A 19,360-nucleotide genomic window follows, 5' to 3' on the forward strand; every position below is an offset into this window, starting at 1 on the left:
TTGTTACCTTATTGTACAGAGCACAAATGTGTAGGGCAGTGTTTCCTGAGGCATTCTGGGAACTGTAGTCTGCCCCATAAAATAGAAGGTGTTCCAAGTGCTGCGCATGACCATTCTGGCAGGCCTGAGAGAGGCAAAATCAGGATAAAAGGCAGAGAGCAAAGGTGAGAAGAAGCATAAGAAAACAGCATGAGCTGAAGGAGAAAAAGATAAGGGGAAGAGAAATTATGGGAAACTGTTGAGAGCGGGTATAGATATAATACAAAGAACAAGGATACGAGATGAAGAAGTAGTCTGTGTGTGTGTGTGTGTGTGTGTGCTCGTGCATGTGTGTGTACGTGCCTCCGTGCACGTACATGCTTGTACTGTATGTGTGTCACTATGTGTGTGTGCTCGCACATGTGAGGAGGGAGGGGGGACAGGTAGAGACTTTATCATTTTCAACACATTAGACACTTCACTTAGTTACCGCTATTTTACAACAGAATAAGAACAGCACATCACTTCAAGGACAAAACGAACTTTTAGACAAACACATATAGTACTGTACAAGTTACACTGCATGAACAAATATATACAGATATGACACTGACAGAGACCTCTGTAAACATAAATGGCATGTTTTATTTATGTAAACAGATATACTCACTGAAACAGTAAAGATCAACACAGAGCGTACACATACATCAACACAAACATTCTCTCTGTCGTTCCTTTAAAGTTCTTAGTTACCTTCTCAGTCCTACTGTAGCTTTATGAAGTGATGATGGGATGATGGTGAAAATGATGAGATGAAGGGATGGAAGTATGAGTACCTTATGTATCTCCTGCATTCCGTACTCCTCTTCATCCCTGATCTATGGGGGAACAGGGAGAGAGGGAGAGAGAGAAGATGGAGAGGGATGAGTGAGGGCCTAGTGGAGGGATGGAGAAGCAGAGAAGGTGGGGAGGGTCAGAAGAGAAAAATGGACAGAAGATGGAGGGGAAAGAGGCTGAGAAGGAGCAAAGTGCTATAATAGGAGCTCCATATCCACATAACAGAAGTGATGAAGAGACAGAGGGATAAAGACAAGTTAAGACAAATAACATGCAGGCCAGTGCATTAAGAGTGACACAGCAATAAGGACACATACTGTATTGTACTGAGCCTCACTCTGAATTTCATATACGCAGCCAGATACATAACTTTTGTAGCACAACATTCTGTACCCCTTTGCTATATATGTGCAGACTGAAATATGTAAATATATAAAAATATATAAAATATACAAATACATAAATAGCACATGTGGAAAACAAATAACAATGACAAAATAGTAAAGTACCCACAGAGCTAAAGCCATTTTGGAAACACATCACAGCAATAATTAAGAAAAAAAATTTTATGAAGAAACCAGTGTGTCATAATGTGGTACTCAGGTTATGGTATTTTTTTGGAGACTCATTGTGATGCACCATACACTTCGACATTGTGATAATGGCATATTTAAGTGAGCTTGTTCAAATAGTTTAAACAGAGTCAATTGAATCATCACATGATAAGATATCTCCCTTTTATTTTCTGAGTTTTGAAGATTTCTTACGGAAATGTGGACATAACTGAGGACACATTACGGAACTTTAGAAGGCCTGATGCTGAACTGCATGTGCCAATGCCAATTTATAAACCAATCAGAGTGTCATCTCCCATTCCCTTTAAAGCCACTTGCATTTGTACCATGGCAGTGTAAGGAATATACCTCTACTGTATTGATAGGTTCCCTGTTTTAGGTACATGTATTACTATATATATATTAGACTGTATGTAGTGTATTGTGTTTCCCTCTCTGCCATCACTGTGTCTGTAGTTTGTATACCTGTATGTCTAGCACCTCTGTAGTGTGTCTCCGTATAACACCTCTAGTGTCTGCGGCAAGGAGGTCACATTCCTATGCTAAATGGCTGCGAGGGTCCACAGGAAGGGACAAGACCATTTGTCTCCGGTCCGCCACTTAACTCAACCTTTTGATGTGTATGAAGGAAAACTGTATATCTAGACACCACACAGTGTGATGGGCAGAGATTCTCTCAGCGCAGCGCCCGAGTGTGCTGGGTCTGTCTCTCCCTTGCGCATTGAATTAAACCACAAATCCTCTGAGGAAACTTTGTCAGCGTGTTCTTCATCGTCCTGCATTTGACTCCACGAATAAGGGCAAAATATCCTAACAGTTTTGGCAACCACGAAGGGACAGGAAATATCTTCCACTTGAAACAACGAGAATCAACAAGAAGGTGAGTATCTTTTATTAAACACAACTTACCACCTTCATTAGGCGTTGATTTTCCTTGGTGCAATTTGGAAGTGACTCCTGTTCTGTATTTTAAGAAATAGTTACGTGGACGGGACTTTGATGTAACAACTGATAATGAGTTTGTCTTTTAATGTTGACGTCATTTTAATGTGGTAGTGCTAGCAGTATTAACAGAGTACGCGGGAGCGTCAATCTGTTCAGTAACGTCTGCCTGCTGAAGTAGAGCACGGCAGCGTTCCGGACCACGTCGGGTCCTCGACGCTGAGAAACGCGTCGGTTTAGTAACGTGTGTCATATTTGACAGAAGGACACGTTCCGAGCCACGTCGGGCTCACGGGCGAAATAGCGTCCACCTTCCTTAGTAACGTCTGCGTGCTGGGTGAAGTCACGTAACGTTCCGGGCCACGTCGGGTCCACTACGCCAAGAAGAGCGTCTGTTTAGTAACGTGTGTCGGTATTTGACAGAAGGACACGTTCCGAGCCATGTCGGGCTCACGGGCGAAGTAACGTCCACTTTCCTTAGTAACGTCTGCGTGCTGGGTGAAGTCACGTAACGTTCCGGGCCACGTCGGGTCCACTACGCCAAGAAGAGCGTCTGTTTAGTAACGTGTGTCGGTATTTGGCAGAAGGACACGTTTCGAGCCACGTCGGGCTCACGGGCGAAGTAGCGTCCACCTTCCTTAAAACAGTAACGTGTGATATTTCCGGTGTGTGTCGTTTTGGGTCAGAACACATCAGACGAGGGAGCGTCTGTGTAATAATTTGTTGGACAAGTTTTGGTGTTGCTGATTGCTGTTAGTAGCCTAAGTGTTTCGGAGTAACACTGCGAATTGTGAAAAAACTTGGGCTGCGTGCCAAAGTGTGTGCAAGAAGAGAACCTTGGTTGTTTACCAATGCGAGTGAATGCGAGAAAGTGCACTCAATGTTGTTTTGTTCGGAGCTCCATCAGTGTTGTCATGTCTACAGAATAACGTATTGTTGTGTTAGGCCTACGTGATATGTTTGTTATATGTGTACACAATATAGTATATATAACCCATATAATATAAGAGTAAAAGCGCATATTTTCCTTTCGTGTAGTTAATACTTTCGGCTCATGATGGCTAATCCGCGTAATTCTGAAGGGCTACCAACTACGGGAATGATGACGGAGAAAGAGGTTTTATGCGGGGATCTAATGGCAGCGGCATTAAAAGCTATGGTTAAAAGATATGGGAAAGCAATTAGAACTAACCCCCCATTCCCTAGCAAAAATGATTCCGGGGTAATTTCAAAGAAGGCATTGAACGTATGGTGGTCCCAACAGAAAAATAATAAACAGAAAGGTAAATATGCAGCAATGTGCGTAGTGATGGCATATAAAAGCGCAGCACACAAACTCAAACAATATGAGGGAGAGCTGGAGCGCTGTCGTAGCGAAATAGACGAGCTGCAAAGGTGTCGTAGCGAACTAGACAGCAAAAACAAACTGTTAGCTAAGGTACAGGAGGATTTGTACAAGGCTCCCCCATATTCACAGGTTATGGATGATATATCTGTAGAGCCTAGTGCCCCAATGGCCCCTATAGCAGTAGACTCGATTCCGAATCCGGATCGGAGTGAGGGACAGCCAAGTATTATAACACAAATCAAACATACACCACTAAGTCCTTCTGATTTGCGTAGCATGGTTCGGGAATTACCCGATCTCAAAAGAGATGACCCGAACATGGCGTTTTGGGAGAAAATAGCACAGTACATGACGGTGGGGGGATTACATGCTTTCGACGTTTATGTGTTAACAAAGGCAAAATGTCCAAGTGCTGTATGGAGCGAGTTAGGGGAATTTAATAACTCTGCATGGGCATCTGTCCGCTTCACATCCACGTTTGAGATGGAGGAAGCAGTGGAAAATTTCAGGAAGACAGTTTATCAAGCTCTAGGTACAGGTTCCAATCTGTATTCATTATATCTTACCCATCACCAACGTGAAGATGAACCTTTTGATAGGTATATTGACGAGAAATACAGTTTGTACTCCACATATGGTAATGCAGGTGAGAATCCAAGTAAAGATAACCCTGATTTCCTGATGAATGTACTCGAGGGAAGTGTAGCTTTATACCGAGACACAGCGGGTAAGGCTGGTTTTCGACCAAAGGATTGTAGCGACTTAATTTCGTGGGCTGCATGTTTAAATAAATACCATAGTGGTGTAAACAAGGGGGGCGCAAGATCAGGTCTGAGGTCACATTCTCACAATAAAGCACCCCTCCACATGGCTCCGGTACAGGAGATAGCTCCTTGCAGCAACTGTGGGAGATCAGGGCATAGCCAGGCGGACTGTCACAGAGGGAGAAGGACCCAATGTAAGATCTGTCACAAATATGGACACGTTGCCCAGGCATGCAGATCTGGGAATAACCAGTCAGAACGAGGTAGCCAGCTCCAAGACATGTCAAAAGACGAACTCGTTAGATTAATTAAATCGCTTGAAACCTCAGAATAGGATACGTCGGCCCCCATTGCATCAGGTGTTGAGGTTTCGTTCTAATAGCATAAGGACGTGGACACCATAAGTCCCTAAATATTCTTAATTTATGAGCCCAAGATAAGGGAGTAACAGTAAATAAATAAATAAATAAATAAATAAATAAATAAATAAATAAGGTAGCACACATATGATTGACCCCTAGTGGCACATCCTAACACCATCCTTTCCACAGTTTCTCATGTAAAATACACGCTGAGCAATGTTGGCTTCAAGCTGACACTGAGGTAATCAAATCGTTTTTACTTCTCAAAGTAGCATCTTGCATGAGACTTTTGTTAATACTGTGAATGTACCTGTGGGTGATCTGTGGGGTTGCAACCAAGGCCGTGTAAATACACCAGAGATGGAGGCATAAGGATTTTAAAATGGTGTGTGACTTTTGAACTTGTAGGAGACTCCTGACTAGTGCAGTAGCCCCCAATACAAAATGGGGGACTGGTACAAGAAAATAACATTGGTTAAAAAATAAAAAATTAAAAAATTAAAAAAAAACAACAACTAACTAATCAATTCCAACTAACTAATCATTTGTTCTCCATTTTAGGATGAGACTGGGTGACGCAGCCACCAGCCGTGCTCCTCTTCGTGAACGCGGGACTGAGTAATTAACACTGAGTAATTAACATTTCACCCTTTGAAATTCCTACAGGTTGACCCATGAGGACTCCTGGTGGTTAGTGTATTGGTGGGAAATTGCACGTAATGGGTGACCGTTTAGGTAAATATTGCAGGCTTTTGTCCTAAGTGTGTTTCACAGGATCACAGAACTGGACTTGACCCGGCTGAGGACAAAGAAATGCCTGGTTGAACCTGGAGACAAGGTCCTGGTGAAAAACATAATCGGCAAAATTTGGTCTGGACCACACAGGCTCACGATTCCATCAGCTGTTTCCAGTGACTGGAACTCCGGTGTGGTTCCACTACATTACATTACATTACAGGCATTTCCGCATTCAATAGTTAAGGAAATACAAGGGTGAGACCCAACATGGGGCACAATAATCCCCGTCTACCCTTATAGCCCCTGGGGGCTATCTCTCTTTCCGTGTCTCCAATCAGACACGTTTCCAGGACAAGAATGTGCACCAACCTTGCAAGCTGCAGTTGGATTTGGGATGACTTCACAGCGACATCTTCATCATTATGTTGTCATGTTGGATATTTTTGTCATTGTATTGTAATGTTGTATATAGTCTGAGAGTGTGGGTTGATACAGGAATAGGTTGGGAGGAGGCAATTAAAATATTGGAAAAGTTTTATATTAATTAGGATAAAAAGGTTGCAGGACTGGAGGAAGATGGTTGTCCCACTCGGAAGGCCATATACGGATATGCCCTTCAGCTAAGAGGTGAGGCACATGCAGCCCTCCAGAGAAGCCTGGCACATGCCCTAAATTGTATAAAGCCTGGCACATGCCCTAAATTGTATAGTGGACCTAAAATTTTGAATTGCTCTGAAAGAGAGCCTCTGCCTGCCCGAGTGACTGTATCCATCAGACACTCTCACATAATCATTCATCACTGGTGTAAAATGCTTCAGGTTAGGTTAGGTTTTCTTTGTAACAAAATTATATATATTAGATACAATTAGGAAACATAAGGATATCGCATGATGGGACGGAGCCACTGGGTCCACAGCAAATGCCATTTTTGGTTATAAAATAAATGTTAATAATTGAGATTGGGCTGAAACCTGTTAGCAACAGGCACAATATTGGTGACAAAAGGAGGACTACTTTCTAACCAAACTACTGCCTAACACTTCCAACTGCACTAATCCAACTGACACTCCTACCACTATCAGCTCTATTCTGGTCACTCCTGATGTCACCACTAACATCTCTGTCCTAGCACTTGATAGCTGGGTGTAGAACCCTAACACCACAATGCAGATAAAAGGTAACAACTGTGACCCAATGGCTTAAAAATAGTAATTACTGTCCCTTGGGGTGGGGTTGTTTGTATGTATTGTATGGGTCATTTTTTCCAATGTGTGTGGGTATTCAACATTTTTACCCTTTTCCTGGTAATTGCCATGTATCGTAAATTAAAGACAGGTCTGCATGCCATACATTCTGTAGAAATGTTAGAGAACATGAATTATTCTGTAATTGTGAGAAATTGATTTTCTCACCAGAACTGTACACAGGCCAACCCGAGGAGGATGGGTCCCCCCTGCTGAGCCTTGGTTCCTCCCAAGGTTTCTCCCCTTTACTCTAGGGGAGTTTTTCCTTGCCACTGTTGCCATGTGCTTGCTCACTGGGGGTAAAGGCCTGAATAGGTTATGGGGAATATGGCATTTAGCACCATATTCCCAAATACAAAATGGGGGACTGATAGGTTCCCTGTTTTAGGTACATGTATTACTATATATATATTAGACTGTATGTAGTGTATTGTGTTTCCCTCTCTGCCATCACTGTGTCTGTAGTTTGTATACCTGTATGTCTAGCACCTCTGTAGTGTGTCTCCGTATAACACCTCTAGTGTCTGCGGCAAGGAGGTCACATTCCTATGCTAAATGGCTGCGAGGGTCCACAGGAAGGGACAAGACCATTTGTCTCCGGTCCGCCACTTAACTCAACCTTTTGATGTGTATGAAGGAAAACTGTATATCTAGACACCACACAGTGTGATGGGCAGAGATTCTCTCAGCGCAGCGCCCGAGTGTGCTGGGTCTGTCTCTCCCTTGCGCATTGAATTAAACCACAAATCCTCTGAGGAAACTTTGTCAGCGTGTTCTTCATCGTCCTGCATTTGACTCCACGAATAAGGGCAAAATATCCTAACAGTTTCCTCATACAGTGCTATGTAACATCAAAACAGACACCATATAATTTATTAAATGAACATACAAAAATGCAGAACACACACAGGCTAATCTAACCGGGGAAGCTAACAAGGATAAGGTATGAGAGTCTGTATGAGTGTATGTGTGCGTGTGCATGTACACAAGTGTCTTTTGAACCACGGAGAAAGACAAACTTATCTTGTTGGTCGCGTTTGTGCAGTGGTATCGGTGTGGCTGAATAACCTAATCTGGCTACAAGTGAGTATCCCTCCTAACAGTGCTAAACAGGGAAGCGTAGCTTCACCTCATGTGCGATACAAATACTTAATAGCTGGTTATTCAACGAATACCGACTATATTAAGCTGGTTAGTTAAGGATCTGTAGGAGTCAGAGTTGAAGAGTTAGCCAAAAGAATAGAGAGACCACGTGTGGTTCTACTCTATGTGCGTCAAGCTGATTCAAGTAATAACTCAGCTAGCAAAACTCATTCCATTGATTTGTAAAAAGGACAAATAGAAACACACATGTTCATATTAATCTCAGTTAAGACTAAGCTAAACTGTCGCTACTACCTGGGATGTTTATTCAGTCTTACGAAGATGCTTCCATACATGTTGCTGTCCCCGGTGGCCCCTGCAGGGCTTTTGGGAGAACACGGTTGTAGAGTGAATTGTGATGTTTCCAAAAGGTGGAGATTTCTGGCTGAGGTTCTTTTCCATGAACGTTGCCTCATTAGATTGTCTGAAGATCCCTTTACTATTTGCAAAAAGTTTGCTTGGTTGCTTGGAAAAAGTTTGTTGTGTCACTTGGAAAAAATTTCGTTTTGCTGTAGTTTCTTGTAGTCAATTAACGCAGCACTGGGTGGAGGACATAGCTCAGGAGGCAAGACCGATTGTCTGGCAGTCGGAGAGTTGCCGGTTCAAACCCCGTCCTGGGCGTGTCGAAGTGTCCTTGAGCAAGACACCTAACCCCTAACTGCTCTGGCGAATGAGAGGCATCAATTATAAAGCACTTTGGATAAAAGCGCTATATAAATGCAGTCCATTTACCATTTGGACGCTAGGTTCCAACTGGGTAGAAGTAGACTTAGTCACCGCAAGGTGAGCTAAGTTGGAAGCACCAAGTTGCTGTGGAGAGCGACTTTATCTATTTGTTCATATCAGTCTCCATGGAAATAACAGTGATCCTAGGCATTCTGTGCACCTTGGAATTAGGAGAGCTCCACAGAGTTGTGAGAGCTCTGATGATATGGAAGCTCCACGGAGTTGTGTGTGCTCCAGAGACAAGGGCAAAAAGAGATGGTAAGAGCATAAAGAGGGAAAGCTGTGGTTGTTGCTCACTTTTATTACCTCGAGGGGGAAGGGAGCTTTTGTGCCTGTTCACTGTGTGAGGAGAATCATTTAATTATCTCCTGTCATGTCAGATGTACTCATCAAAGTACTATACTCACACCATTGGGGTGTGACATACTATAACCAGGATATTGCCAGAACATAATGTTGCTATTTGCTGTGAATGTGTCAGTATGGCATTATAGATTATAGATTATAGTGCAGAACAGTGCAACATAAAATGTGCATGGGGGGAAACCACAGCTTCCCCACAATGCTGTCCTGAGGTTGAATAATTCCTCACTTGGGATAGGAGTCAGCCCAACGAAAAGGGGAAAATCAGAGAGGATGAGAAGTCAAGAGGGGAGAAGATGAAATGGATGGAGCTGTGCAGTCATGAATGAAGGAGTGAGAAAAAGAAAGAAAGAACATAAAACACTATTCTGATGCATGACACAATCACAAGCATGCACACACAGATGCACACCTGCACTTACACGCACGCACGCACACACACACAGACACACACACACTGACTGACGAATACACACACCTGCAACACAAGAGACGCAAGAGAGTGAAGGAAAGAGTGAGGGATGTGCACCGCTGCAAAAAGTTAAGATCCAGACCCCATGACCATCACATCACAACATACACACACACAAACACACACATGCAAACAAACACAAACTCACACATGCACAAACACACGCATACACACAAATACATATACACACACAAACATACTGTAAGAATCCCCAGTCTTACCCGGTGCTACTGGAACAGGATTAATTTAATGATATCTCGGTTATCTGACTCCAAAATAATGTTTTAACCTTTCCTCTGTGCTAACAGTTATACACAGAAGGAGACTGCAAATGATCCACCAGTAGCGTGGCTCTATATACGAATCACTGTCTAGCATGTGTAGCCTGCATAAATGCAATTGTGTATCTTGCTATGGCACTAGTGTATAGGTGACTGAGTACAGGGTACAGATATCTTAAGTACTATGTCTATGTTAGAACCTAAAAACTTCTAGGTGTGAGGCGGTAACACTCAATGAGGAATGCCAGGTTAAGGTGAATGTAATTTATTGTATAGTATGTTCAATGGTGGCAATATGCAATGGTGCAAAATGTGTGTTGTGGAATGTAAAAATGTGAATGGCATGCAGGAGGTCGTATTGACAAGTCTCCTTGAACCATTGCACGTTTCTCCTTATATACAGATCAAAGGAAAACCCCAAGGCATCAAAGAAAGACACAATCATAACAAAACAGTAATATTATTGATCCTGCTTGTTCAATCTCATTAAGCCTAATAAAGCGGGTTAACCTTAGTAGTACAGCTGGGTGCTGACCTGTTCACCTTTGAATAGTTAGTGCCCACTGTACCACACCATCAAATACACCAACTGAAGCTTTGCATAATGCTGATACAGTAGAATGTTTAGCAACTGCCATCATCTTTTTATCAAACCCTGCTAACTCCCTGTCCACACTGTAAACAGTCTGCTTTCCCTTAGGGGTCTGATGAGGGGTACATTTCTGTAAACCGCTGTACAATACAAACACACAAACACACACTGACAACACACAACGAGGCAGTGACCTTTATCAACACATGAGGAAGATGTTAGTTTTTGAGCGGATGTACCTGGTGTGTCTCATCCCAGCCATTCTCATCCCTAACCCCCAGCTTGGCCCTGTGGTACAGCAGGGTTTCACAGCAGGAGGTGTCCCCCCCTATCAGCACAGTGTGGTAGAGTGGCGTCAGGCCCCAGCGGTCTTTGTAGTCAGGAGAGGCCCCAAGAGATAGGAGGACCTGGGGAGAGAGAAGAGCAGAGGGGTAAGAGGAGGGGGTGGGGAATGCACTGGCTTAGAAGAGGGGATGGTGGGGGAGTGTGAGCAGGATAAAGCATGAGAAGACAAGACAAAGGGGTACAGATGGAGCCGTGACAGGTCGTGTAAGGGGCCGTAAGTGGCCGAACGAGAAGAATAGAACATAGAGAAATATACATGAGAATGAAGACAGGAAGTTACGAACTGGTGAAGTTCACACAAACACTCTGTGGGAAACACTGGGGAAATAGGGAACTAAATACACAGGGGTACACCTGGAGTAAATCACCTGAGCACGCTGACATGAAAAACTTAAAAGAACCAATTATTCAATCAATAATTACACAATAAACTCAGACCAGACCCGAAACACAGGGAAACAGGCGGCCTCTGGTGGACATTCAGAGGAACTTGTGGCAGTATGACAGCGTGGTCTCTTAACAGTTAGTGCTGCAGAAAGAAATTAGACTGTTACCAGCAATGCTGCATGATTCTGTGCTCTGACAGCCTTGTGTACAGGGGTGAGTCCATCCTTAGCTCGGAAGTCAATGTGCGCACCCCCCGAAACCAGGATCCTGATTCCTTCCCCTCCACCCTGTTCAGACTGAGCTGCCAAGCAAAGGGGTGTCTCTATCCAAAAGAGAAAGGGTGAGAAAAGAAAAATAGAAAGCAAAAATGAAATTTTTGTAATGCACAAGGACACAGGGGGGAGGAAATGTATCATGACAGTCCATAACTGGGTTAATAGTGCCTGCTCAGCTCTGTACTGCCGTGCAAGCTTTACATGGCACTCTGCATGTTTTATTCACGGCAACTACATAGGGAAGTGCAGAATGCAAAATCCGCACCATACTTTATATTCAAACATGTTTTTAGTGGGATTTGTGTTTTTTAAACACACACACACACACACACACACACTTTATGTAGATGGGTTGATTTTTGAATGTACAGATGTAAAGTAGGGGTGAACCACTTGAGCCTGCCTGGATCAAAAGTGCATGGTTTTCACTCCATAACACACAATAGGTGATCGGCAGGTTTTTTTATTTTTAATCATCTGCATTCCGGTTATATGTTGCAAGAAATGTGAGCAGAGACCATGCGCAAGCTGCATGGGAATGCAGCTGCTATATCTTTCCCAAAATGTCAGCCGTCTGGAAACGATACAAAGTGTGTGAAGTGGACATTAAAGGTCGGTTTTTTAAACCTGGGTATTATTTAGTAGTATAGTATTAATCTGTAATATTTTTTATCAATCCTATCAGTTCTGATAGTATTTTATGTAACTGCTTTATTGTCAAGTTTTGGCTTTTTAGACTTTTTTCTATATGCCAGTAGCTTCACCACGGCATCTATGAGGCATATCAAGGCTACAGGTTTAATGTATATTCAAGCAATTCCAGTTTATATAAACCTGTTATTGGGAAGTGAAAATGAATGTGAATGTTGAAATCTGTCAAAATGAAAAAAATGAAATCTGAACTGCAGAATTGACCATAAGCTACACTATTATGCGCGCACAAATTTAATTTACCTCTTTGTCTGTTGTATTCTGGTTCAAATAAATATATTAGGCCATCAAAATGAAGAGGCTTGACACAATCCTCGGAATAGTCTGATGAATAATTAGCCAGTGCAATGTTCAGGATTTGTATTTTCAACATTATTTTTTAAAGGTAATCCACATTGAAGGCAAAATGCATTGACTCTACTTGCACCTTTTGAGGAGCTTACTAGAGTTAATAATAATAATAATAATTACAGTAGTAATAATAATAATGAAAGTATCTGAATGTAATGGTAACCTATAGAGCAAATAAACCACGTTATGTTTTCTTTGTTACCTTTTGCTTTAAAAATAAAAACACAAAAAAGAATTTTTTTTAAATCGGCTATAAAAATTTATGATCGGTGCACCCCTAAATTATAGATTGAATAAATACGTCCTTTCCTGAATATATATAACAAAAACCTGAATAGATAGACGGATAGATATAAATAGATTGATTATTAGAATGTTAAAATACAAATACACCTTTTATTCAACTTTTTTCTTTGGCAAAGATTTCTCAAAAGTATTCAACCCCTAGCGTTAATGCTTCGTAGATAAGCAGCAATTACAGTTTTGAATTTAACAAGTTTGTCTGACTCAGCTTTACAAATTTATAATTTAGAAATTTTGCCCATTTCTTTATGCAAATTTGCTCAAACTCTGCAAAGTTAGACACAGGGATCTATTTTCTGAAATCAATGTTGCAGGGCACATGGGCACAGTCAATGGCGCGTCGTATGGGCACACTGGGCGTGGCTACTGAATGTTGGTATTTCCCTGATTAGAGGCGAGGAGCGCACAGCTTAAACCATTTAGCGCAGATCACAATGCTTAAAAGTCCGGGTTTTATACCTACTGCACCTGCGGCGAGCAATTATGTACTCCATTATGTCTACAAATTGAAATAAAGAATATCCATCCAAATAGATGTACGACCTAACCCTCCGTTCACACAGGGACCAACTCGGTTTGCTCAAGTGTACTAGGCTAAGGGAGGGACAGGAGCTTTCCGCTGTATCCTTAGTGGTCACGTGCAATTATTATTGAATATTATTAATATTACATATTATTGAAGAGAAATAATGGACGTACCAAAGATGTATGTTTTCCATATAGCCACATATCATCTCCTTTCGTTTCTATAGTTATAGGACACTAATAAATATTTGTTATTGCTATCTCGTTAGCCATATATCTAGCTCTATATCGCCCTCACTAGTTAGCCACCTAGCTAGCTACCTCCCTGTCCCTCTCACTAGTTGGCTAGCGGTCTCCATATCTCTCTCACTAGTTAGCTGCCTAGCTAGCGATCTTTTTATCTTCCTCACTAGCTAACTGGCATGCAAGTTGAAACTGCCGTCCCAGCATCATTTCCAGACGCTTATCCCTGTACTCTTTTAAAACCGTTGTATAACACTGGGTGCAATTGTACCATAATGATAAGTTGTTTGTCCATTTTTCCTCACTGAGCAGAACAATAATTCGCGAAATGGTATTATATCGGTTGGAGAAATAGGAAGCCTGAAAGTCTGACTGGCTGTTGATGGGCGATGCCCGCGAAAACTGAGGCCAACATTTTTTGGGCAACTAACGCATATAAATACCATGAAATAAAAGCTTATTGTCTGTACTTTTGTCTCATATTTATCTTTTGATCTGAAATGTAAATGCCTATGGTTTACAGAAAAAATAACAAATTCCACACTACTATTCCAATAGCCTACTTTTGGAGAGCCCTATACCATATTGGTCCATTATGTGAAATGAACCAATTAATGCTTAAAAACACATAACTTATCAAATGAGAAAATAAAGCATTCATTAATGCAATCAAGATGATATCTGAAATGTATGCTATAGCCTACATTCAAAAACAGCTGTAATAGATTCACGTCAATACCTTAAAGATACACATTGTGGTCTTTGTGAAATAGTTTCTCAGTGAAATAATCAGTTTTATTACACAGCTGACTGTAGTATTACAGAAATTTTAATAGACAACATGATTTTCTGCCTGCTAATGACATTACATTCAGGCTCAACTGCACTCATACTTTTTTGTCCACTTCTTGTTCTTTGGCTCTTTTAGTTCACTGCCACTTTTTGTTCACCAATGTCATTCATCAGAAGCTCGTTGATTGACTTTTTAGTAAGCCAATCGACCTTCACACAAATGTTGGTTTAATAAATAGCTATTGGCCTCTGTGTATGTAATTCACTTAAATCATTGTGCTTGTGCAATAAGGAGATGAACGGGAAGCGGGCCAGGAGCCAAAAGGAACAAATCTTTGACAGTGAAGACTCAGGTGTGTTCTTTCATTTGTAAGATTTGTTCGAAAAGATTTGTTCATTCGCAACCTGTCCATCACAAATCTCTAATCAGGGGCTCCTATGCTAGGTTATCACCATAGCAATCTCAGTATTGCAGTAGTAGATTTACCCCACTAGTTAATAACCTTAAAAAGACCATTAAAAACACGGGCACTATTTTAATAGAAATCCACACCTTAAGGGTATTTTAAAATGTCCTCTATGACTAGATTTTAGGAGAATGTGGAACATGAAATAAAAGCTAATCAGAGAAAATTTGCCTCCACATAGCAAAAGAACATGCCTAAATGACATTCCAATCAATCACTCTCTGAAAGGTATAAATATCAATATAAAGAGAGTAATTACCAGCAATACCAAGAATATGGTATTTAACATTATATTACATACTGGTTATATATTTTCCCAAAAAGAAAACTCTTATCGGAAACCGATCTCACTCAGGAAAATCCATCTCACACTTTTCTATTTGCAAAACTTTTAACTGTCCCTTCGTTTCCTTTTCTGAATAGAGATTGCACCGCATTGTTGTTTAGGTATTTTGCATTATAATGGTTCACAAATGAAATGGTTAAACAGGAAATGCTCATGCAATATTTATGGCACTGAGGTAGTAGTCCTTGTGGGGTTGTTGCTTTTCTGCAGCTGTATATGCTTAGGGATGATGGTTTGAGGGGTGGGGTACAGTTGGCAGAGGCTAATGCCTTTTGTGGTTCAGACAAGACCAGGAGAACAAAAGCTTTTATGCGGGTATACATTATTATGATTGTATGTATTAAGCATACAGCATATGAGTATGTGTAGGATGTTCCACGTAACATTGTCAACAGTACAAGAAAAAAAAATCTACAAAAAATAAATGTCCTCTTCAACAAGACAGCTATATAAAGGTTCTTTCAATCAGTGGGAAAGCTTGCCTTATTGAATAGCATGACAGTCTTAAAATAAAAGCTGTTCAGGCTCTGAACATTTTCCAGTCTGCACTCTCAAAACGTCTCAAAGACAGGGACAAAAGCAGGCAAAATGGGTAGATGGAAAACAAGGCAAACTGGCAAGCTGATTGAATGCTTCAAAAAAGTAAAAGAATTGTTTTTATTCTATTGGCCACATTCACAAGACCGTAAAGCATGTTCATGTGGGTTCAAACTGAAGTCCATTTGACATAAGTGTCATTACATTTATTTTGCAGATGCTTTTATCCAAAGCAACGTACAATACGTGCATGCCAAAGGTCACTGGAACAACTACTAAACACAGGTCCAATAAGGTACAATACTCATTGCATAACAGTTATTTATAGCCATTAACACATTAAGTCCAGTTCACATAGTAAGCATAGGCTAGGTCAGAAAGTTATAGTAAGACAAACTAGGAGGCATGACGATGAGCTACATCATCAAAACAACGATATAAGTAGAGATGGAGATACAAGTGTAACGTGAAAGTGCTACAGGAACAAATTTGAAGGATTCTAGTTCCCTGAGTAATGATAGTTAGTCCAGTGTTGGGATGTGAGGAATATGTAAAATATGTTTAGGTTCAACTACCTTAAAAATAAGAAATGTTTCAGAAATGGACACAGTCACACAAGAAATTAATGAAAAAAATAGCAAACCCCAGGTTTCTCTCAAAATAATCACAGACAAAGATCAAAGTCCAAAAACCAAAAGACAGATAAATATTCCAAAAAGCAAAGGATGAAAGTTTTAAAAAGCCAAGTGAGCTGTAAGACAAAATCGTCAGATCCTGCACACACCACACAACACCAGGCCAAGGTTCAGATGGCAAACAGTAGATAGATATCCACTCCAGAATGTCCACCAGGACAGATGTTAATGGCTGATGTTAATCAGCCATTAATCCCCCAGAAATACTTTCTTCCTCCTTACTCTGACTAACTAGCTAACTGAAAAGTCTGCAATTTTAAGTGGATCTATGAGAGAGAGAGATGGTCAAACTGACTGCGCTGATTGGGTGAGGTATGAAAAGCGATCACATTTACGTATTAAAGTGGCCTTATGTTTTTGCTAGTAGGGCTAAGTTTTTGGAAGCAGGGCTAAACACTATGATATTATTATCAAAAGATTCCCCATTTTTTAGAAGATCAAACATTACTTATTTTGGAGGTAATCCAGTTCAGCTATCACAGGAAGTTTTTTTTCCAACTGCTCCTGACAACAACAGATGAATTTTCGTAGACAAATAATTGTTAAATTTTGCCCGTTGCAATCTCCACCTTCAGGCAAAATATTTTCCATGTAACAAGACCAAATTGTACCATGTTGCTTTCCGCTTTTAACTGAACCTAACTCTAAAAATGGAGATTTCAACTATTAGAAACTCAACAACCATTGTCTATATACACATTTTCAAGAGTTTCAACGACACCAGAGGGCTGCTGGCATTACCCCAACGTCTGGGCTCCCTTGCCCCACGTGTGGACGAGTGTGTGGCTCACGCATTGGCCTCCACCAGCGTCAATGGCGCTGAACCCTCCCCCTCCCCCTCCCCCTCCCCCTCGCCACTCCAAGCCCCCCCCCCCCCCCCCCCCAGCTAAGAAGTTTCAAGAGTAGCCCTCACTGATTACAATTAAATTTCACAGATTGCATTCAAATTTCAGACCGTAAGGAACATTCTTTGTGCTGCATATAGCCACGCAGGGTCTCTGACTATTTGAGTTTCCTCCAGAGGGCAATAAACCCATAAAACTTTCAAAGAAGAGAAAACTTTCCAGGATACCCCAGTTAAAAGACCTCCAGACCTACTTGCCCAAGGATTTTTACTTTGATGTTTGTCGAGCGAGGAGGGGGATGGAGAAACAGGGATAGGGATAAACAGATACATTCCTATGGTCACACAAATCAAATTGAACGGTTTCTCAAAGGCGATAATCTGAAAACTACCTATCCGACACCAGCTACAGTCTGAAGAGATGTGTCTTCAGACCATGGCAAAAGATGCGCAATGACCGTGTGGTTCATAGAGGAAGTAGGAGTTTGTTTCACCACTGGGGAGCTGGGATGGAGAAGCTGCAGATATGCCACTTTATATCAACGTATTCAACATTTTTCAAATTTTTTCACTTTCTGAAGACCAGGCTGAAGGAAAAATAGGCCCCAAAACAAACCGGAACTGAGGGTGTCTGCAGTGCAGGCCTGGCAGAGCATCAGCAGGGAAGATACCAACCGTCTGTAGTCAATGGGTTGCAGTCGTCAAATGCAAAGAATTTGAAACCAAGTACCAAATATGAGGACTTTATTTATATTAAGTTCATGGTTCCCCACAGAATGATGAATGTGAGAGAAAATATGGAATATGTGGAAACAGAAGACAGATAGGCTATCGAACTATCAATGGGTCAGAAGCCGGTACTAGCTCCTTCTAGCCCTGCTCCCTCACAGAGTGGAAGGTCCATGTACACATATTACAGCAAGCAATTGGAGTAATAAATAATATATTGTCATTGCCAGAAACAGATAATGCTTTGTCCGCATCTCTGCCAGCATCGTCAACGTTGTATTCTGCACCTACTCACAGCACAGCTGACAACAAGATGAGATCAATCTTCACAACAGTTGTTAGCTCTAAATTTGTTCCCCACATTGAAATTTGTTTCCCCTGGAAGTGTGACCTTGCAAGTACGGAGTTGCATTGTTTAATCCCAGTGTTGCAGCAAAGACTTTGCGGGTACAAAACCAGTTGCCTTCTGTTTCCATTCTGGTTCTGGAACTGGTGTCATTTGTACATATCTACCTCCTACTGGAAACAACTCTAAGCATGCATAACTATGTGGTTATTCACGTAGGACCTGGGTTGGTCAGACTTACCGTTATTAGCAGGCTGGTCAAAGCACTGTAAGCGAAGTAGTTAGCTAAAGCAAGGGAACTGTAGAAAGACCTGTATGGTAGGCCTAGCAGTTAGCTAAAGAAAAATCCTGTATTTATTGGAGTAGAACATGTCTTCACCATTTCAGTAGCGTGCTACGTTATGTAGCTAGCTAGCTAAGTGTGCTTCATCACTCACAACTTGTAAGCTAGCTACACAGCCTTGTTACCTATCTTCATAGCCAATCCAGCTACATACATGCTAAGTGAACAACATACCAGTAACTCATACATACACATGCACAAAACAAGGACCCAAAGTTCAAATCATAGATTTGATAGCGTTTTATCCAACACTGTCAACTGGAGGCAGAAGGTTTTGTACCGGCAACAGTCTTTGCAGTTACAATGGCTTTGGCCTCTTCGCCTCTTATCTTACACCATGAAAGGAAATAACAAATTATTTATTTTTACTGGACAATTATCAGCCAGTAAACAACATTAACAAACATTTTATGGACTTACAAATTACCAAGTTACCTCTTAATGAATGGAGATTACACATTATGGTGATGTAACCAACAGTGTATATCGTACAAAGTTAACTTGTTTATTAATTACAACCTAGATTACATTGGAAGGAATTTAGTTAGCTATGTTTTGTGATCACCTGAAGAGCAGTAGGCCAACAGAAGCAAATGGTATCCTTGGCTTTTGCTAAACAACCATAGTTCTTTACATGTCAAACCATAGCGTAAACTCAAACATGCATGCCAGGGAGGTAACATTGTGTAGTAGCCTACCAGAAAACAGCACAAGTGATTATGGTCACATCAAATAAAAACATGACCCAAGAATGA

At 41.2% G+C, this 19,360-nt stretch overlaps 1 protein-coding gene across 8 annotated transcripts in view; it reads right to left on the reverse strand.

The window, feature by feature from the left end:
• The window catches only part of LOC118220876 (SH3 and multiple ankyrin repeat domains protein 1-like), a 113,039-nt gene that overhangs the window by 47,095 nt on the left and 46,584 nt on the right, over window positions 1-19,360 (reverse strand). For 5 of the 8 annotated variants that reach the window (XM_035405262.1, XM_035405256.1, XM_035405258.1 and 2 more), the window contains exons 6-9: window positions 11,266-11,420; window positions 10,606-10,773; window positions 816-857; window positions 8-124 (exon numbers count right to left, since the gene is read on the reverse strand). In XM_035405262.1, coding sequence (XP_035261153.1) covers window positions 8-124; window positions 816-857; window positions 10,606-10,773; window positions 11,266-11,420 — 482 coding nt within the window. The remainder of the gene's footprint in view (window positions 1-7; window positions 125-815; window positions 858-10,605; window positions 10,774-11,265; window positions 11,421-19,360) is intronic. The other 3 variants (XM_035405260.1, XM_035405259.1, XM_035405261.1) reach the window with 1 other exon arrangement.

The sequence above is a fragment of the Anguilla anguilla genome, chromosome 2 (genome assembly GCF_013347855.1).
Source record: "Anguilla anguilla isolate fAngAng1 chromosome 2, fAngAng1.pri, whole genome shotgun sequence".
NCBI classification, from domain to species: Eukaryota; Metazoa; Chordata; class Actinopteri; order Anguilliformes; family Anguillidae; genus Anguilla; species Anguilla anguilla.